The sequence below is a fragment of the Sabethes cyaneus genome, chromosome 3, assembly GCF_943734655.1.
Source record: "Sabethes cyaneus chromosome 3, idSabCyanKW18_F2, whole genome shotgun sequence".
NCBI lineage: Eukaryota > Metazoa > Arthropoda > Insecta > Diptera > Culicidae > Sabethes > Sabethes cyaneus.
This window is the reverse complement of record NC_071355.1, coordinates 89,918,180-89,941,294: the sequence shown is the minus strand read 5'-3', so window position 1 is coordinate 89,941,294 and position 23,115 is coordinate 89,918,180. Positions and strand designations below refer to the sequence as shown.

The window sequence follows — 23,115 nt, the reverse complement described above, 5'->3', positions numbered from 1 at the left end:
ACAAAAGAACGGTTTTACGAATAAACTGACGCCGTTGATCGAAGTTACCCTGGAGTAAGTGATATAACTATCCTGGGTGCTATTTAACAGCGCTGTTGGAGGTACGATCCGGTGAGCGAGCAGCAAAAGTAGCCATCTCCTAGCCTTGGCAGAACTCTACTAAAACTGTGGGACGGCAAAGGAAATCTACACCAAACTGGAAACCCTGATTGATGGGCGACACTTTTTGGATATCATCGAAGTATGGTCTTTTCGGGGACCGAATATCGGCCCTGACCACTATCTCGTCATATGTAACATTCGCGCAAGGTTTTTGAACCCAACGATTGATGACAGATGGCGTGACAGCGGAATATTTCAGAAACAGTAGAAACAGAAGAAAGTGAAGAAGATATATAATTATAAGTGCCAGACGAACGTCACTTAAAAAATACGATTTATTCACTTCTTATGATACGTGTACACTGTTCTAACTCTAGATTAATTCTGATTTTCCTACTAACTCGATTCGCGATCGAACTCCTATCGTAAAACTAAAAATGTCTACTCCGCAATATCCATGCCGGATGGGCCGTCTGTACCGAAACTGCTTACGGTGGCTTAGCAACGCGTCGTGGCAGCGTTGCGTTTTGCGTGGTTGATCGGATGATTAAAAAAACTCGTGTGAAAGCTGTCAAGAGATTACATAGCTCAATTCAGCCGATAAGGTGCTCTTCCGTAATCAGTTCTGTAGACTGAAACTGTTAGCGAAGTACTTCGTCGGTGAGTACAAAACTAGTTTTTCTTAGACTCTACGACGGTTTAGATGTTTACCCTGCGTCAGCTACTAGACAAGTCCCGGCACTATAACTAGCAGGTTTATCTGATTATGGACTTTAAGGTGACGTACGATTCAGTCAAACGAAATGAACTGTGGCAAAGCAAAGCCATGGGTATAAACGTTTCTTAGAACTTAACCTTTCTTAATCGACAGACTCCGCAGCCGGTTGTTAGAGTATAAGTAAATTACGGAACCAGTGCAAAGATCCTATTAACTCAATAGCGGCACCGCCCAGTCGAGATTCGAACATACGACGATTGGCTTGTTAGGCCAGCAATGTAACCCGGAGCTAACTGGGCGAGCTGAACTGTGGCAGATTGAATATAGTTTACCGACGAAACTAATCACGCTACTGTTACTGATATTGTGAAGGTACTACAATGCGGCATGCTACGGTGCGCTAGGCACGTGACCAGAATGCCCTACGAAAGAGTAGCCAAACTATTTACAGCAGATAACCAGAAAGAGGCCGTAGACTCCGGGGCAGACCCCGGTCCCGATGGATGTGCGCTGTCGAGGGCGATGCACGTTTAGCTGGTGTCCGAGGAGACTGGAGAACGGCAGCCCAACACTGTCAGTACTGGAGGACCATAATTCATTTAGGGCAGGATCGGTAACATACCATCTCTACTAAAGTAAAGTATGTAATGAACGAAAAGCGCAGAATGACGCAGGTGTATAAACCACGAGTCACAAACACTATTTAGAGTGATAACCGTCATATACCTGGAGAAAGTTGGGAGAGTACGGTGGGCCTGCCATGTCTCAAATATGCCAGATTACAGTGCAGTGGAATCCGTTTTTTTTTTCAAGAATCATGCTAGCACCTTTCTGCCATTTCTGCCAGGGATCCAACGTGCTAATTGGCTCTACCGAGATGCTCACTGAATCGGCGACGAATAGCTCAGGACCGAATACTATGCTGACAAGTTTTTAACTGCTTGGCGATTCTGAACTTCTAGATAAGAAGGAGGATAGATCGTACATTACTATAATACATTTCATTACCTTGCAGATCTCGAATAGATGTATCAGAAAAGTAGACGGTCCTGCTAGATAGAGTCAGTAGGATCTTTGCACCAGCCCCGCAATTTTTCTTTACTCTAACTGTGAAGTCTGTCGATAAAGAAGGTTCAAGTCTTAGAAAGATGCTTAACCCACTCCTTCGAAAATAAACTCATTGTTTATAAAAATATATCTCTTGTAATAATACACTGAGGCTAGGTTTCTCAAACAAAAATAAAACTTTTATTTGGGTTCGTTGATCTCTCACGTTTCGTACCACGGGCGAAATATCACCAGGCTGTTGCGGTAATTCTCCTGGGAAATCGTTATTTTGGGCTACTAAATAAATATTCCACCAAGCAACATTAAGTTTTGTTTATTATTTCTAATAACCGCATGATATTCGTTACAACCAGAAGTGCTTAGAAAAAACTCATTCCCAGTAATCAATGGAACCGTCTACAGAGTAACTACACGCCACCACGGTGAGCGACGAGATAAGAATTTTATCGTCTGTCAACTCGAAACGCCACAGATTTTTGCAGCTTCCAGATAATATTACCATGTAAGAGGACAATAACGAGAATGAATGTTGGAAGCGGTGGGAGGCGGCGGTTATATGCGCAGTACAAGATATTTTGATCAAATTTATTACTTGCTTTTTGGTTTGTTTGTTTTCATTTGCTGATGGGAAAATATAATATTTGCCAACGCGCGCCAAGCAAAAATGAAACCGCCAAAGGAAATTTTCCTGGCCATGGCGCTCTGATCTTTGCGTTGATTTTTGCACAGTGAGTTCGAAGTGTTCAATATAGATAACGTTACGGTATATATTACATTTCCAAAAAATGTGGGAACCACACTCAGTGTGGTACGAGTTAGGCTTCGTTGCTGGAATCGCACAAGACAACAATTCGTCATTCTTGTAGTGTATCGTTCCAATTTCTCTCGAAATATAGGAACATAACGGTGCTGCTGGTATTGGCATGCAGCATAGACAAGATTGTGTTCCTCCGGAGAAACATATGTGTGCCCGGAATGGTGGTTGCCTTCGTAGACGCCTATCAACCGACAGCGGAGAGATTGTGTGGGGAATTCATGGTAAACATTATCTCGGCATGGGGAGAGATTCTTCTTTCATTTGGATTTTTGTTTGCGTTTCTTATTATGGTTGATACGTTTTTCGACGCGCCTCCAGTCATACCTAGACGACGGCAACAGTGCGACTATTTGGCCACAAAGTATCCATACAGTAGCGGTGATGGTATAAAACAGACTTATTCGAAGACACACCTGAACAGATTGGCAAAATATTTGACGAACGGAGGGAGGGGCTATTCAACTAGGAGCTAATACCTTGGTCGGTGTAATTTATTTTGTGAATATTTCAAGTTTTTTTTGATATTATACCAGTCCTTATATTATTTTATGATTTTTTAAATATAAGCAGAGCACATTGTGGTATTCTTTTGATCAGATTTTATTCAGGCTACCATTGCTAAACAACTTTATGTCAGACACAGCGCTGTTCTACCATCGTACAACACAATCCCTGGTACATATCAAGCCAAAATTTTGCTGCTTGGCAGGCTCTTCAGAATGAATTTGGCCCGGCTCAACCGACTGTCTGAGGCTGCGTAATTTCCAGGCCATTTTGGTTCGATGGTAGTTCGGTAGGCGCCACGCCAATAGGTAAATGTTGGAAAAATTTGAATCAGCGCCAACATGGAATTTAATCTTGTAATGGTTACACACTCAGAACGCGAATCTTGCCGGAAAACTCCTTCTTGACTTATTTTGCATGGATATAATAAATTATTGTCAACTATTTTCTGTTGACGTTGATTTTATTTTATTGAAAAACTTCTGCCTCCCACTGGTTTAGCGATATATCAGTTTTGTTAAAAGTTTTTTTCGTTTACTAACCTTTCATTCTTCATATTACTGGGCACAAAGTTTAGCATCTAAAACTCAGAGTGTTCCCTTGTATGTATAACAAAAATGGTAGTTGAATTTAACATAAGCACATAACTTTACAACACTCTGCTAAAAGCCACGTTTTTCCTATTACCTATTCTCATCTCGTTGCATACTCTCTGTCTCGCTCTTCCACAGTAAACGGATCGCAACGTGAAGTCAGCAAACAGCCCCAGTCAACAACCACCAAGGATAGCGCGAGCCCCGTAAATCTTCCCGGAAGCAGCAGAAATGGCAACATCGAGCCCACGGACGCCAGTCGGGCGGCGGATCCGTACTTTGACCTGTCTTACTCGAAAAACGTTACCGCACTGCTGGGGAAGACCACCTATCTGAATTGCAGGGTGAAAAATTTGGGCAACAAAACGGTAAGTGCTAAATCCGCAAATGTACACAGAATCCATTAGTGTGCACGCGTGCAGTGCATACTCAAATGCTCTCTCGCGGGTAGGTTGGCCGAGACAATCCGTCAGGAAATAAAGCCATTCATTTATTCAACATGGGAAACCACCGCTCGCCCATCAGAATGCGTGCGTTAGGCATTGTGTTCATGTTATTAGAACTTATCACTTCCATAATGTAAGGCAGAAGACCTATTTTCGACTTATCTATTAGTTGAAATAAATAATGATAATACTATCCAATTAGTCCAATAACTAATAGACCAACACTGGATGAGAAACAATAACTGTATAGTAAATGATCACAAAAATGTGACGTTTGCATAAATTTTAATTTTGAGTGCATTTCGTGAAACTATATCTATAACTTTAACGTATGCTTTCCGACTGTAATATGCAATTTTCAGGTTCTGTTTTTCGGCTATGTAGTCTGTATTTAGCAGTCAAAACGATGTTTTGCTTCTATATCCGACGTTTCGGTGGTTTTATTCCACCTTTTTCAAGGAAACTAAAATATTATTACAAATAAATTCGTTTTTTTCCGTCTTAGAAGAAGGACTTATTTTTAACTTACAGAGGCTGTACGTTTTGTTGTCTGGTGTATGTGTGTATTTACTTTGTGATCGTCCATGTAATTTACAAATGGCGTCCTCTTTATATTGCTGTGTGAATACTGATAGTGATTGTTTGGTCTTCATTTTAACTGTTTTTGCCTTTCTACTATATAAATATATAGTATAAAGGTATAGAAATCACTCGAAAAACCGGAAATGGAAAGAAGGTCCTGCGGGCCGAATGTCATATACCATTCGACTTCGTTTCGAAAACTGAGCATTTTCTGTGTGTGTGTATGTATGTGTGTGTGTGTGTATGTGTGTGTGTGTGTATGTGACGCTTTTCAATCTCACTCACTTTTCTCGGAGATGGCTGTACCGATTTTTATGATCTTAGTGTCAAATGAAAGGTCTAGGTGTCCCATAGGTCGCTATTGAATTTCATACTGATCGGACTTTTAGTTCAAAAGTTATGTATAAAAATACGAAAAATATGGGGCTTCATTATCTCATAAGTACTTCAACCGATTTGAACCAAATTGATTGCATATGAAAGAGGAGCCTTACAAACCCTTAACTTCAGAATTTCATGACGATTGGACTTGTAGTTTGAAAGTTACATAAAGAAATGTGAAAAAATTGTATTTAAAACATATTTTTGTAACATATAAGCATTAATTCAATGTAAAGCATCACCAGATTTATTATCATTTGAAAATTACTGTTGAGATCTATCAAACGAAACCGAGTTATTGAAAATCGGACGGTTCATTCAAAAGTTATTCAAACTTTAACACTTAAGCACCGTATATTAAACCGTTAAAACGTGTAAAACCAAAACATTTCAATCAAATGTTGATTGTATTCAATGTGTGTGATGTATGTGTGTATGTATGTATGTATGTATGTATGTATGTATGTATGTGTGTATGTATGTGTGTATGTATGTATATGTGTGTTTGTGATGACGATTTGCAATTTTGAAATTTGCATTGAAATTCAAGGAGAGTGTGAAACATGTCAATTGTCTGAAGTTTTCGAAGCCTCTTAGTGGAATGTGGAATATGAACTCTGAAATTAAAGAAAAGAAAAAACTTTTTCCGACTGAATTCCAATATTTAAAATTTATTCGCGACAGATACGTATACACTTCGAAATAAGACACTGATGAAGCCTGCACGTTGTAGGCGAACTATGCATCTGTCGCAAATAAATATTAAATACAGTAGGATTTCGAATTTGGCAAAAAAATGCGTGTCGCCTATGTTGCTAAAATCGAAACCGTGCCAAAATCGAGACCCTTTTTGATATGACAAAATTGAATGTAAATGCATTGGAAATTAACTAAATGTTATTAATCAACGATTGCAACCTTTTTCACAAAATCCGCCAAGACCTATCCATGCGGTGTAAGTAAGTTTTTGGTGACCTACGGTAAGACATAATCCTACGGCAATAAAAATATTATTGTTCGAAACATTCTATGATCGCAAACTTTTTTTCATGTACACACTTAGGGCAATATTTTTTCGTCATTTAAAGTAATGCGGAAACTGACTGATATTTAAGCATCAGCATTTTTGGCTCGAGCGGCACGTTTCGATATTTAAGCATACTTTTGGAAGTAAAATATTTTGTGTTGCCAAAAACGGATACTTTTGTTGCCAAAATCGAACATTGCCAAATTCGAAATCCCACTGTAGTGGGATTCAATCGGAAAAAGTTTTTTCTTTTCTTTAATTTAAGATTTCGATTGTCATTTTAATAAATAAATAATAAATAAATTTTCTTCACTTGCTGTAACTCGCAATTAGACAAGAAAAGCAAAAAGCGAAGAAAAGCATTAATTTAAGCATTTAGATATAGTGGTGTATAGGATTTAATATACTAATGGATTGATTTTTCCAGATAACCTTATATAAATTGCAAACAATTTTTGCGCATCAATAGATGCTGTTTCCAATCAATAAATACTAGAGCTTAGAAATTTTATATAAAAATAGGAGCAAAACATTGTACGGTAGTAATTTTGTACGATTTGTTTTCGTTAGTGACACTTTAAAAGACAGAAATCTTATGTCATGCATCATATTTCAATAAATAAATCGAATTGACAAGCACTGGAAATCACATCGATCATATTTCCCATTCTCAAGCATGTTTATGGCACAGCTTTTGCACTATTCGACCTCATCTTGTTTTCCTAACCCTCTAACGGGATACATTGTACAAACGATGCGATCAAGCTAATGACTATCTTTTCATGAAAGTACATTCAAAAGAAGCTTAAGTTTTGATTTTCATGCAAAAATAATTATCTGAAGGAGCGTCAGCTAAGAAATATTTCCATTTCTCTTTTTTTATATCTAATGCTCTATTCAGTTATTTTTTCTAATTCAGATATATTGCAAAATTGAAGCCAAGCAAACTAATAGTAAAATTTTGAGATCAACCATTTTGTTGTAGATATCCTTTTTCTTCAAAATCGAAATATGATAATAATTTTTCTGAACTCTTGTTTTCCAAAGATGCTAACTTTTGAGCGCATGGTATTAATATCAAAATATCAAAAAATCTGCTATGAACACATATTTCATATTGTCAATTCAAAACAAGTTTCGTATGTGGCTCTAAGGCCTGAATGTTAAGGCTGTCTATATATATATTCATTCAAGTCTGCAAAAATTATCTTTTGTGTTTACATTATGTTTCTATAAATCACGTAAATGTTATAAAACTAAATAATATGTTCATCAAGTAACATAAATGACGCTTACAAGTATTTCTGCACCCAAGGAAAGAAAATATAATTATTGTACGCAATACGTTGAGAATTTGACTGGCAAATAAGAATTTTGAGGAATACAGAACGGATATTTCAAAATATAGTCAAGTTAATTAGAGATGTTCCTGAGAAATTAAATAGTGATTATTGTGGCAGTAGAAAGGCTAGGTCACGCCGCTAGGTGGATTAATTCGGGTTTTTACTTACTACATTTAATATAATAATTTGTTGTAATTGTGTCACTTTTTTCTATTTTTAGTAGTCCGGTAAAACGAGCTTTTACGGTAAACGTCTGTTAGTGTCTCTAGCAACGGTTTGTGTGCCGTCTGTTTTTGCTGTTGGTCACTTTGATTGTACTGACTGTTTGAGATTTGACAATTGTGTGTTGACGGTATAGCGTCACTCTGATCTGTGTTTGTTTACATTTTTTTTAGTGTGTGTAATACTTCTGCATATATAATACTTAACCCTTGTGTATCTGTGCGTTTGTTTATGCTGTTTTCATTTGATACTATGTGACACATTTCAAGATACGGAAGAGAGTGTTGTTTGTTATGTTTGTCTATGATTTTTGTGCTGTTAAAGTCGAATCTATGATTTAGTGTTATGGTGTGATCCATTAGTGCTGTCTTTTCCTTTAGTGCGGCTATTTGTGTTTCTACGGGTATGCATTCGGTGTTATCCTGTGGTGTTAACAGTTTTTCCAGTGCGTTATAGTGTGTTTTGTGTCCACTTAATCTTGTTTTTAATCTGTTGGTGGTTAATCCTATATAACAAGCATCACAATCTTTGCATGGTATGCTGTAAATTACGTTGCTATGGTGATCCGTGGGAATGGGATCTTTTATGTTAGAGAACAATTTTTTAACTGTGTTTGTATTGTATGTGGCTAATTTTATGTTGGGATATTCCTTTTTCAGCTGCTTGTCGATCTTGTTCGACAGGTTTGGTATGTATGCGATTGAATGGTAAGTATATTGTAGATTTTCTGCTGTTGTTCTGCTGTCATTTGGTTCACTGGTAGGTATGATGCTGCTCGTCCATGCGATTTATGAGTCTGCGTCGTAGGGCTTTTGGGTAGCTGTTTAGGCTAAGTTGTTTTTCGACGATGGCTACAACAACCAACACTACCAACAGTTAGACGGCACCGCTATGGGAAATCCTCTCTCGCCAGCATTAGCAGACCTAGTAATGGAAAACTTGCTAGATTCAGTCTGCCGTTTACTGGATTTCAAACCACCATTCATACGAAAATATGTAGATGATTTAATCCTGACTATCCCGCCCGACAAGATCCAGCACGTTTTAAACACCTTCAATAGCCACCATCCAAATATTCAATTCACATACGAATTGGAAGTTGATCGACGCTTACCATTCCTGGACATGTTGCTGATCAGAACTGCAGACCAAAGCGTAAAAACGCAGTGGTATATAAAGCCCATATCAAGCGGCCGGTTCTTAGATTACAACTCACAACACCCCTTACATCAGAAGCTTAATGTGGCGAAAAACTTTATAAACAGGGTAAACAAACTTTCAACCAATCTAGATAAGGCAGAAGTAATAGCCATCGTCGAAAAACAACTTAGCCTAAACAGCTACCCAAAAGCCCTACGACGCAGACTCATAAATCGCATGGACGAGCATAGCAGCATCATACCTACCAGTGAACCAAATGACAGCAGAACAACAGCAGAAAATCTACAATATACTTACCATTCAATCGCATACATACCAAACCTGTCGAACAAGATCGACAAGCAGCTGAAAAAGGAATATCCCAACATAAAATTAGCCACATACAATACAAACACAGTTAAAAAATTGTTCTCTAACATAAAAGATCCCATTCCCACGGATCACCATAGCAACGTAATTTACAGCATACCATGCAAAGATTGTGATGCTTGTTATATAGGATTAACCACCAACAGATTAAAAACAAGATTAAGTGGACACAAAACACACTATAACGCACTGGAAAAACTGTTAACACCACAGGATAACACCGAATGCATACCCGTAGAAACACAAATAGCCGCACTAAAGGAAAAGACAGCACTAATGGATCACACCATAACACTAAATCATAGATTCGACTTTAACAGCACAAAAATCATAGACAAACATAACAAACAACACTCTCTTCCGTATCTTGAAATGTGTCACATAGTATCAAATGAAAACAGCATAAACAAACGCACAGATACACAAGGGTTAAGTATTATATATGCAGAAGTATCACACACACACTAAAAAAAATGTAAACAAACACAGATCAGAGTGACGCTATACCGTCAACACACAATTGTCAAATCTCAAACAGTCAGTACAATCAAAGTGACCAACAGCAAAAACAGACGGCACACAAACCGTTGCTAGAGACACTAACAGACGTTTACCGTAAAAGCTCGTTTTACCGGACTACTAAAAATAGAAAAAAGTGACACAATTACAACAAATTATTATATTAAATGTAGTAAGTAAAAAAACAGTTAAAATGAAGACCAAACAATCACTATCAGTATTCACACAGCAATATAAAGAGGACGCCATTTGTAAATTACATGGACGATCACAAAGTAGATACACACATACACCAGACAACAAAACGTACAGCCTCTGTAAGTTAAAAATAAGTCCTTCTTCTAAGACGGAAAAAAACGAATTTATTTGTAATAATATTTTAGTTTCCTTGAAAAAGGTGGAATAAAACCACCGAAACGTCGGATATAGAAGCAAAACATCGTTTTGACTGCTAAATACAGACTACATAGCCGAAAAACAGAACCCAAAAAAAAAAATATATCTATAACATTTGTCTTAAATTAGTCCAATTCAAATCTTTCTCCTATTATTCTGATATTCTGAGGCATTTCATCCCAAATCTTCTCCAAACGTTGCTTGAAAGTATCCACAGTCAATCCTTTGGTCTTCCCTAGTTTACCAAGCATGTAATTCCATGCGAAGAAATCGTGAGGATTCAAAACAGACAAAGAGTTAGGACACTTTTTCGAAGAAATAAAATGCGGAAAATTGTCCTCACACTAAGCTTGTGAGCTTTTGCCTGCTGAGACGGTGCAGAATCTTGTTGAAGGCAGTATGGTGCATTTTTGTAGTGTTTATTACCGATAAGCAAATAGTGTTGATTTTAACACCAGGTCAATGAACAGCAATACCATACCCTGGAAACATTCTGGAACCTTTGAACCGCCAGTTTGACCCGAAGAATGTAGGTAAGATGTGCTGCACATATCCGATTATTTTATTGGTTGCGGTGATCCTGAGCAGGAACACTCTTTTCTTCCGAAAACAGAATTTTACAATCACCGTGCCGTTTGAGCAGCTACCGACTTCTTTCGACACTTGCAACCATTTGCTTTTCAGTGAAACCGTACACCCGTTGTGTTTTGTATGGAATCATAGATCATCTTTCAAAATATTCTTCATGGTTGATCGCGACACTCCCAGTTCGTGGACAACTTACGTCCAGACCGATCTAGTTCCCGTCGAATTCACTCTGTTACTCTGTCACTCTGTTACTTTACGGCCAGGCTTGGGAAATATTTTCCAAGAATCGGTTTTTGATTGATGGTACGAAAGATGAAACATCCGTTTATTCCGAATGGCCTCAGCTTCTTCGAAATATCACGGTCGATTTTATTTTAAAAACAGACTTAGCACAAGTTCCCTTTTTGCGTCCAGGATTGCCAAGACTTTTAAATGAATAAAAGTTCAAAACAAGCTGTGTTGACATTTGAATACACTATAAACGAACAATCAGCAGACACGTCTGTGATTAACCCATTTTTAATTAAACGCGTCCAAAAAATACTTACAGTTATTAATACTCACACTGAACACACCGACGTCAGTGCGTTCCTCCTGTTCCAGGTTTGAAACAGAAAAAATGACAAAAACACCTGTGTATTGTGAAAAACTGTCTTTGATTGCTCGACTGGACTGCTTAACTGAACTGCTCGACTGAACTGTTCGTTTCGCCTGCTCGACTCAACTGCTTGATTGGACAGATCGACTTGAATGCTTGAATGAACAGCTCGATTAACTGCTCGAGTGGACTACTCGACTTAACTACTCGATTTGACTGCTTGACACATTTGCTTGACTTACTACTCGACCAGACTGCTCGGCTTCACTGCACGATTGAACTGCTCGACTGGATTGTTCGATTCGACTGCTCGACTTGACTGCTTGACTAGACAGCATGATTCATCTGCTCGACTAGACTGCTCGACTCAACGGTTCGATTCGACGCTCAACTCAACTGCTCGATTCAACTGCTTGATTCCACTGCTCGACTGGGCTACTCAACTCAACTGCTCGAATGAACTGCTTGACTCAACTACTTGATAGGACTATTCGAATCGGCTGCTCGAATCAACTGCTAAACCGGATTGCTCGATTCAACTGCTCGACTAGACTACTCGATTTGATTGCTCGACTCAACTGACAGCTTGATACAACTGCTTGGCTCAACTGCTCGACTTAGCCACTCATCCCGACTGCTTGACTCAACTGCATGGCTTAACTGTTTGATTCGATAGCTCGACTTAACTGCTCGATTCAACTATTCTACTGGACTCTACTCGACTGAACTGCTCGACTCAACTGTTCGATTTAACTGCTCGACTGAACCACTTGATCCGATTTCTTCGATTCGAGTGCTCAACTCAACTGCTCGGCGGGACTGTTTGACTAAACAGCTTGTTTTAGCTGCTCGACTAGACAGCTCGATTCAACTGCTTGACTGAACTACTCGACTCAACTGCTCGACTGGACTACTCGACTCAATTGCTCGACTGGGCTACTCAACTCAACTGCTCGACTCGACTGCTCGACTCAGCTGCTCAACTGGACTACTCGACTCAACTGTTCGAATAAACAGTTCGACTGGACTACTTGACTCAACTGCTCGACTCGACTGCTCGAATGTACTGCTCGACTCAACTGTTCGACTTAACCGCATGACCCGACTGCTTAACTAAACCATTCGATTGGACTGCTCGACTCAAGTGCTCGACTAGACTACTCGATTCAGCTGCTCGACTGGACTACTCGATTTAACTGCAAGACCGGACTACTCGATTCAACTGCTCGACTGGACTACGCGGCTTAACTACTCGATTAAACTGCTCGACTCGACTGCTTAGTTCAACTGTCCAACTCGACTGCTCGACTCAACTGCTCGGCGGGACTGCTTGACTAAACAGCTTGCTTTAGCTCCTCGACTGTACTGGTCGACTCAACTGCTTCACTTCTGTTTGATTCGACAGCTCGACTTAACTGCTCGATTCAGCTGCTCGACTGGACTACTCGACTCAACTGCTCGATGGGAGTACTCAACGTAACTGCTCAACTGGATTACTCGACTCGGCTGTTTGATTCGGCTGCTCGACTCGCCTGCTCAACTCGATTACTTGTCGCGATATCATATGGTCGGTGTTAAATTAGTCCGGACCAAGTCGCAAAATTTTAAAAAATTAGTTAATGACAGCAAACGGTCAACAATTTTCTATGCAACATTTTCCTCTAATCGGACTACATAAGTGTTGCAAACAGCCAGAGTTATAAGATGATTTAGAACGATTGATTGCTATGAACCATACAGAGCAGCAAATTTTGAATGCGTTTTTCTCGAAGTCAGAATTTTGTCACTTGGATCTACCTGACAACACCGACGACCGACCATATGAATCAGTTCGCGGCAGTAAATGGACAGTTCAAAGCCACTTACACAAAAGAAACATTTTGCCTACCTATAGAATCAGCACAGTGGAGATCACGCTTAATTTGCTCTCTTTACTTTATTTTTGCTCTTTTGACTACAGCGTCCCAGTCAAGCAAAACTCGAAACAGTAATGCAGAGATTAATTGTAGAGTTAATTATTATCTACAATATTGTTGAAGAAAGTATAGTTTTATCTTTTATGTTTATGGCGCTATGGGGCTGATACCCCGCTGGTAACCAAAAGAGCACTCATTTTGCTACCAATGGCATTGCAGCTCTGTAATGCTATAAATACAAAAGATTAAACTATACATTTTTTAATAATATTGTAGATAATAAGTAACTCTACACTTGTCCTATAAATCACTTTCTTCGGATTCAGTTTGGCTGAGCGCTGCAGTCAAAAGAGCAAAAACGAAGTAAAAAGAGCAAATCAACCCTGGTGGAGATATTGTTTTTATTCCAGTTAAATAAAATACAGTGCGAGCATAAAATTGTTTGTTTCAGTTTTCCGTTAAGGCTCTTTTATGTACATCTTAGAGCTATAGTATGCAATATAAGAACTCGAAGAACTAATACAAAGATAAGCCATCTTCGTCAACACTGTCCAATGAAATGTATCCGCATTTTTTTGAACCGACATTTATATTTGCCGGATCGTAAGATTCGAGCTCAACTAGTATAACATAAGTTCCTATAGCCACCTGTGTGGAATCTCTTACAAAAATCGTGGTAAATACGTTTTTTGCGAAGCAACTCTGCACCCAATTATTGCACACCAAAATAACCTTCAAATCTTATGATTGAACATCTCACGCCCAATTGTTCCACAGCTTTTGTTTTGACTTCCCTCATTATATTGGCAAGTCATTGCCATTATTGCCAAGTAGTTTTATTTGTGGAAAAAATCACTTACATATACATACTTTAGGCATACCTTAGCGTTCATTACGGACCTGGAAACCGTGCAATAAACGGTGAAAAATCGCGATACGGAAAACTGCGCCTCCCACCGCTTTCGTTGCTGAATAAAAAGCACCACCGCAGAGCATTGAACTGTCAAGTGCGCGTTGCAAAACACATGGGTTAGAACAAGAAAAACAGGTGTGTAATAAAATTGGAAGTGTCGTACGTTGTTCCAAGTATTGAACTTACGAGTCTAAGTCCAAGTCCAAGTCCAAGTCTAAGTCCAAGTCCAAGTCCAATTTCAAATCCAAGTTCAAGTCCAAGTCCAAGTCCAAGTCCAAGTCCAAGTCCAAGTCCAAGTCCAAGTCCAAGTCCAAGTCCAAGTCCAAGTCCAAGTCCAAGTCCAAGTCCAAGTCCAAGTCCAAGTCCAAGTCCAAGTCCAAGTCCAAGTCCAAGTCCAAGTCCAAGTCCAAGTCCAAGTCCAAGTCCAAGTCCAAGTCCAAGTCCAAGTCCAAGTCCAAGTCCAAGTCCAAGTCCAAGTCCAAGTCCAAGTCCAAGTCCAAGTCCAAGTCCAAGTCCAAGTCCAAGTCCAAGTCCAAGTCCAAGTCCAAGTCCAAGTCCAAGTCCAAGTCCAAGTCCAAGTCCAAGTCCAAGTCCAAGTCCAAGTCCAAGTCCAAGTCCAAGTCCAAGTCCAAGTCCAAGTCCAAGTCCAAGTCCAAGTCCAAGTCCAAGTCCAAGTCCAAGTCCAAGTCCAAGTCCAAGTCCAAGTCCAAGTCCAAGTCCAAGTCCAAGTCCAAGTCCAAGCCCAAGCCCAAGTCCAAGCCCAAGCCCAAGTCCAAGTCCAAGTCCAAGTCCAAGTCCAAGTACAAGTCCAAGTCCAAGTCCAGGTCCAAGTCCGAGTCCGAGTCCAGGTCCAAGTCCAAGTCCAAGTCTCAGTACAAGTCCTTATTTAAGGCCAAGCCCAAGCTCAAGTCTGAGGCAAGTGATTGAACTCACGTGTTCTATTTACTATCTTACTTATTAGTCCATGTCCGCCGTTCCGGATGCGGATTCCAATCGAGTTCTTCTATGCAATTCTCATTAGCTCCTCTCCTTAAGGTGTGTACGATCCACTTCCACCTACGTTCACGAATTTCTGTTTCTCTCGGTCGCTGATGACATCGACGATGGAGGTATCAGACCACCAGGCACGAATGATATCGCAGGCAGCGATTAATGAACACCTGCAGTTTTTGCATTATTCCCGCTTAGACGTACCACGTTTCGTAGGTGTACAGCAGAACGAATTTAACGTCTGAATTGAAAATTTGGATTTTCATAAGTAAACTGACCTGGTTTGAGCGTAAAATGTTTCGCAGTCCTGCAAAGGCACCCCTGGCTTTCCTGTCTTTTCTGGTTATATCAGTCTTGGTAACACCAACGGGCGTTGTCTGGCTGCCAAGATATTGAAACTTTTTGTTCAACTTTTTGTCCCGCTACTGTCGCGTTGCTGGGATTGTTGATGTTCATTACCATAGACCAAGGTTGGTTCGAATCGGATCAAAACTCACTCACTCCCCATTCATTTGCCGATTCAATACATGCAGATCACGGCACGCTTGTATCTTCTTGCGAAAAGAGAACCAAAGACGCATAAGAATGAGGCGAAAAAACAACACGTGAACCTCTATCGCCGATAAAGCTTTGTGTGTGTATCGCTGCTTGCGTGTGTCATATTTGATTCTCTCCGAGTGAACTGATCGGCGATAATTATCGTTTCCCGATACGAGTGAGTGATGAGTCTTGAACTTCCGATCGAATCACTTGGCGATAATGCAGTACAGCGATCGGAAGAAAATTTTATCGCAAGCAGCAAACACAGGAAACAATCCACGAGCGGCGGGTACCTACGCATAATTTTGAAATGAAATTGGCAAATAGAAGCCGTATACCACTAGCACAGCTGTGTAAACACTAAGATGACCGTTATTACATAAAAATGAGCTTGATAATTTTGACGTAGGACTACGTCTTTAACATAATAGACTTCATTTTAAAATATTTTACTAGGTTTGAAATTGCTATCTTAACGTGTGATTTGCCTTTGCAGGTGGATTTGTATCGAACCGCGTTGGCGGATGCAAAAGAAGAAGAGATGACAATTGAATTTTGAATATTTCTAGTGTGATTTGAGATCACGGGTCATGTGATTCGGTTCAGGTCGTAAAGTAGTCATTCCCTCGACGGCAACTTAACCCGGCTCAAAATTTCTTGCCAATGGGCATACAGCGGGATTTCGAATTTGGCATGGTTCGATTTTGGCATGCCTCGATTTTGGCAACAAAAGTATCCATTTTTGGCAGCATAAAATATTTTACTTCCAAAAATATGCTTAAATATCAATCAATTTCCGCATACAAACTTTAAATGACGAAAAATTATTGCCCTAAGTGTGTCCATGGCAAAAAGTTTGCGATTTCGAACAATAATATTTTTATTGCCGTAGGACTACGTTTAACCGCAGGTCGCCAAAAACTGACATGCACCACACGGATAGCTCTTGGCGGATTTTATAAACATAAAAAGGTTGCAATCGTTGATTAATAACCTTTAGTCAATTTCTAACGCACTTCCATTAAATTTTTTCATCTTAAAAAAGGGTCTCGATTTTGGCACGGTTTCGATTTTGGCAACATAGGCGACACGCATTTGTTGCCAAATTCGAAATCCAACTGTATTTTGCAAAACAATTACATACAATACAGGCTGCGATTTATGTTCATTGCGGAAGTGTAATTGATGATTTTTATTTACTTTATATGAGCAATCTGCCCCTTAAAACTTTAAAAGGACGTAACTAAATACAACTTACTTACTCAGCAATTTATTGTAAAAAGGATCTATCAAAGTTCAAAAGTGCTTTGATTATGTTCAAATTTAGGAATCTTTTTCGTTTTTAAAACAATTTTAGATTTGTATTTTTTTCGTTTGGCGTTTAGGTTGGCTTTTCTAAGGCCCTCTCCCAAAAATCATTGTTTTGCCAAACTTATTTTCAAATAACTTTTGGACAACCAAATCGATTTTAATGATTTTACTACCAAATAAATGGTTTTGTCATTCTTTATATTTAAATGTCAGTCCAAGTTATATGGAATAAATTGTAAAGCGTCAACTAACAGTTGAATTATGTTCCCAAGATGTTTCGAGTTCTGTATCAAATAACATGTAAGATGGTATAGCAAAGGTTCCTTTCACCAGCAGGTGGATTAAATCCGGTTTTTTAAACGAATTTCGGAATTTACGCGGTTTACGTGATTTTCGGAATTTACGTGGATGTGCTCAAAACGAGGGGCAAGACACTGTTGAAAATATATTACTTTTCTCTATGGAAATATTTTATTATGGCTCAAAACGTCTTTTTTATACGTACCTAGGTTTGAAAATTACAAGGTTTACGTGGTTTTTACGCGAATTCACGCGTTTTTCTAATCGAATTTGGCAACAAATGCAGGTCCCCTATGTTGCCAATCGAGACCCTTGTTGGATATGAAAATATTGACTGTAGATGCATTAGAAATTGACTAAATATTATTAATCAACGATTGCAAGTCCGCCAAGAGTTATCCGTCCGGTGCAAGTAAGTGTTTGGCAACCTGCGGTAAGACGTAGTCGTACGGCAATAAAAATAATACTGTTCGTAACATTCATTGTTTCGTCATTTAAGGCTTGTATGCGGAAACTGACTGTTTCCGCATATTTTAAGCATATTTTTTGAAGTGAAATATTTTATGTTGCCAAAAACGGATTATTTTGTTACTAAAATGCCAAATGAAATCCCACTGTATAATGGCCCTAAATTCACAGAGGTGGTGATATGGATAACCAGAATAACAGTGTATCAACACAACTGAGTACGCAAAACGGTTGCAGTGCCATTCAAATCTTTGCTTTCCACGCGCTACCTTGTTCTTAAATTGCAAAACTTGCTGAACATTTCTTTAATTCAGCCATAATATTTTTTGCAAACATTTTACTAAACAGCAAGTTGCTGCCTTGTATTTATATTAAAACAATATCAGACATCACCATATCCTCCATTCGCCAACACAATCGCAACAAAAATATCCATAACTGAAAAATCTTACATTTTTTACCAATCGAAAAAAGAACGATAATCATCCAATGATCGCAATCCTTTCTCATCTGCGAAAATTATCGCCTGGCGATCCTTTTCCGTGATATTTACACACAGAGCGAATCACGAGAGAGTAAATCGCATTCCCCATGGCGCGTATACGTTCAGGATGCAATACAGAGAGAACTAACTCACAGGATTGTCGATTGTGCTCTCACACGGAGCAGTATCGTACGATGAATATAGCAATACACTGATAGACGATGTCGTTTCATATACCGAGAAAAAGTTGAATGCCACTCGCAGTTTTCTCGCGGATCACCAACCCTGCCATAGACTTAAGTTTTACTTCATTGACTGTGAGACCTGCTGCCTGGGAGCTCTCGGAGAGGTCATCTAACTTGCTTTGCATATCGTTTCGGCGTTATGCGAGCAAGACAATAGGCCGTATGAATAAAAGAGTTAGAGCAAATGCTCCCATACCATTTAAACGGGAATAACAAAGTAAACTGTTTTATTCATACGGCCTAATGTCGTCAGCTAGGTCGAGGTCATATAGCTGCTCCATCGTTAAAGGATTCCAAGGCAATCCTCGATTTGGTTTATTGTCAATCACTCTAACTAATATCTCCTCCATAACGATGAGAAACAGCAGTGGTGATAAAATGCAGCCATGTCTCACACCGGTAACCAGTTATAAGATCAGACAAGACGCCGTTGTGCAAAGCTTACCCGAGAATGAATCGTATTGAGCCTCAGTGAGATGGACCAATTTATCCGAAACTCCTATACGCCTATGGTTGAGTCAAACACTTTGTCGAAGTCAATGAACACTAGCAGAAGAGAGTCCTGGAACTCGTTGATCTGCTCGAATATAATGCATAGTGTTGTGATATGGTCTACACAAAATCGGCCAGAACGGAATCCAGCTTGCTGCCGCCGGAGAGTAGCGTCGATCTTCTCCTGGATCTTTTGGCTGAAAAAACCTATCTCTGATCTAGCTCTATTGGATTACATACTCTTGGTGGCTTCAATTTCATCCAGTGCTGGGCCCTCTGAGTTGACACGATTAATGTGTCGAACTACTAGCTTCATACGCTGCTGTTTTTGTTGGTCTCTGATATTTGAAACTCGAAAAAGTTGTTCAAAATGTTTAATCCATTGCTTAGGCTGTTTTAAGCGGTCAGTCAGCTGTCCTTTAGTGGCATCTTTGTATTCATCATAACACCAGTAAGGCGGCGAGAAATATCGTTCAACAAACGGGTATCATTATTGGCGACGGCGGTTTCTCCTTGTTCGGCTAGGAAGTTAGTCCAGACTCTCTTGTCACGCTTACAAGCTCATTTAACTCCAGTTTGCCGTATCGTTAACGGGCAGCTGTCTTAGCCGGTCTGGTTCTGGTATCATTTGATATGTTACGCATTATTCCGTCGTTCACCAACGAGTCTACTCTTACTCTTTTCAAAATATTTCTATTATTTTTTTCTCGCATGGTCTCGTTACTGTGTTGTGCATTTTGTATTAACCGATTAAGTTTATTGAAAGAGGTTCTACTCTGAACAATTAAAAGATTTCAAACATTTATAACAGTTTTGCTATGGAATATCTTTCAACCATACAAGAACAAGATAAAGCCTAATTCTTACATAAAAGTCATATTAAAGCTTCTAATAAAAAAAATCTCAAAACTCAAAGCATTCGAAAATTATATCTGTATCCGTAGTTTAATACTATGCTTACGCTTTTATAAATTTGGTGTTCATTCCACCTGGTGTTGAAAGCAAATATTATTTTTCCCAATCGCTTTGGCAAAACAAGTTTCTCTTCAAAAATCAACTGGTTTACTTAATTATATCAATATACCCCCGATAAGGCACCAGAATATAAGCTACACACACACACCCAATAGGGATTAAACGTCTAGTGTTCTCCCAACAATGTCAGAATGATGTATATTATACTCTACATAGCCTGTGTTATACGGTTCATTTCATGGCAACTCGACTATATGATTCACTCACTCGTTCCGGGTTCTCTTCTGTCCGATAATTAACCAATGGATGGGAAACTATACTGTTTGTGTAACTTTCTCCACTCAGCTACTAGCATCCAAACTGAGTAGCCCCGGGACCAAGCGGCGGTGGTCATGGCGCACAGTAATCCGACTCGTGAATAATCGGAATGCAAAAAGTTTTCCCTGAATGCTTCATTGTCCTGCAGCGTTGGCAACTGGCCCGTCTCCTGAATTAGCCCGAAAATGCTCAGCTATCGCCGGCTCCGGCGACCGACCGTCATCAGAACCGGGCCAGCGGATCGAGAACGGAAGAGGGCGAAACTTTAGATACAAAAGCTCGGCGAAAGATAGTTGGTGTTGCAAGAAAGTAGGTAAGTGTAAGTCGACAAGCGAGACGGAATACTTCTTGCAATTGCTTTCTCCCTGCGCCCGCCGGTTGGTGGCCAGGAGGAACAACCGAAGCAGTTAATGAGCGTTGCAAAAAGCTGCGCTTCCTTAATTACACAACCATCTGGGCGTAATGCGATTTGACTTTTGTCGGTTGGAAAAGTAAGAGCACCGAAGTTAGTTCGCTGCTCATTTGCATCGCTTTACACAGTTCGGTGTGGCTAGTGGTTAATCTTTTCCTGTTGGTAGTTATTGGCGGTGGTCGCTTTGTGCGGAAATTTTCATTTAGACCAGGATAAACGCCGCTGGCGAACGGTCAGGAAAACAACATGTGCAAGCAACTTCAATGCTTCATAATAAGTCTTGTTGGGCAAGTTTTTTTCGGATGTTAGACAGTTTTCGTTTTGGCTTAAATATCAGATTCAACCTGCGTAACTTCATCTAATAATAGTTAAACCTTTTCATGAACTCGCGTTAAGCGCTGCTACCTCCGAAACAATCGCATTTTTTGATATCAAAGTTCGGCGATAACATCATTTCTTGTAATGCCGTGTTATGACCTACCAGATTGTGTGATTTAACACCGCGTTATATTACTTTTTCCTCTGTTGGAAAGGCAAAACGTTACCATCGCATCACTGTGTTCCGCCTCGTAGACCATTTCCCACGCCGTCAGGGAACGTCACTGCTGGCCATACTCTCGTTTAAAGACAACATTTCCACCCGCAGCTGGAATTAGTGGTGGCAAAGACCGCAGAGCGTCAATCGGTACGGAACGAAAAATTATCGGCAGAGAAAAACGGACGAAAACAGCACAAACGGAAGCAAAGCGTACAGAAAATGTGCAAATGGTGGATTAAAGAGATGGGGATCTGCTGGAAGAAATAATATGATTATCAAAGATTAAGGAAATGGGAGATAGTAAAATAACGAAAAATAAGGTTTTGTGATACGATTATCTAGGGACTATCCTAACAAGCAATTTCCTGATATCCGCGAAGATTTAGATAAACCAAACAATCCCGTGGGATTTTTAGGGGAAGTCCTGCAAAATACCTTGCTAATATGTGCTGGAGAATATTCTGGTTGAGTTCAATTCGACCTAATTGGTTTAAATTATAAGTAATAAAATGGATTAAAATTGTTCCATTTTAATTAGTTGTTGCTAAATAGATTTACTTAAAAATTTGTCAAAGTATGTCAAACTTGTATCTATATAACTACTGTGTATCGTCCTTTCTTTTTCTTTAAAGAGGGAGTAGCATAAATTTTCAGTAAGTACTATCATTTATTCATCAGAGAAAAGAAATCGTGAACACCGCAATAAATGATATTCAATTTCATCAAACTGTCAGTCATAAACTTTATGTTTAAATTTCAGGAGAAAAACCAAATAATCATTGAACTCCAATAAAACAAAGAGGTTGGGCAAATGCTGCCATAAGAGTTCAACATTCGAGAAAAGAATATGCTTTGCGCCATAAACGTTTCAGGCCGGCAATTGATCGTAAAATTTTGGCAGCCGGTTTAACCGTTATGTGTACGGGAAATTTAACACCCATAAGTGTTCGGATGGGTACCCGGGTACCCACCGAAATGAAATGCTTCTAACTTTATCAATTCTTGACCGATTTTGGATCTTGAACCGTCAAAAGATTGGAAAATTTGTCTAGTTTTAGAGCATGAGACTTACCAAGCCTGGGACCACGTCTGGTTCCCGTAAATCCGGATCTACAGGACCATGCTCCGGATCCAAAACAAATGTGTACAATTGTCAATAAAACCACACAATATTGGTATCAAAATTCATGAAATCACTCCAGGAGTTGATGTTTATCCATTTTGAGTCCATTTAACGAGTTGTCTTTGGAATGGCCATTCCGGAGCAGATTCCTGTGGGGCCCTATGAGACCAGTAACATGTTTGGATAGAAACCCTAGCAATATGTATTTCAAAATTCGTGAAATCACTCCAGGAGTTGAGGTTTATCCATTTTGAGTTCATTTGATAAGCTGTCCCCGGAATGGCCATTCCGGAGCAGGTTCCTGTGGGACTCTATGAGACCAGTAACATGTTTGGTTAGAACCCCTAGCAATATGTATGTCAAACTTCATGAAATCACTCCAGGAGTTGATTTTTGTTCACTTTGAGTCCATTTGATGAGTTGTTCCCGGAATGGCCACTTCGTAGCAGATTCCCATGGGGCCCTGAGGCCACTAACATGTTTGGGTATAAACCCTAGCAATATGTATGTCAAAATTCATGAAATCCCTCCAGGAATTGATTTTAGTCCATCTAAGTCGATTTGACGAGTTGTCCTAGGAATGACCATTCCGGAGTAACTTACCGAGGGGTCCGATATGGTCACTAGCTTGTTTGATATAAAAAGAAACCTCGGCA

At 39.5% G+C, this 23,115-nt stretch overlaps 1 protein-coding gene across 1 annotated transcript in view; it reads left to right on the top strand.

Moving 5' to 3' along the window:
- The first annotated feature begins 1,237 nt into the window (after positions 1-1,237).
- LOC128739863 (zwei Ig domain protein zig-8-like) overlaps positions 1,238-23,115 on the top strand; it is a 164,319-nt gene continuing 142,441 nt past the window's right edge. Inside the window, exons 1-2 of the mRNA XM_053835364.1 lie at positions 1,238-1,325; positions 3,941-4,170. Of these exons, the coding sequence (XP_053691339.1) occupies positions 1,238-1,325; positions 3,941-4,170 (318 nt within the window). The remainder of the gene's footprint in view (positions 1,326-3,940; positions 4,171-23,115) is intronic.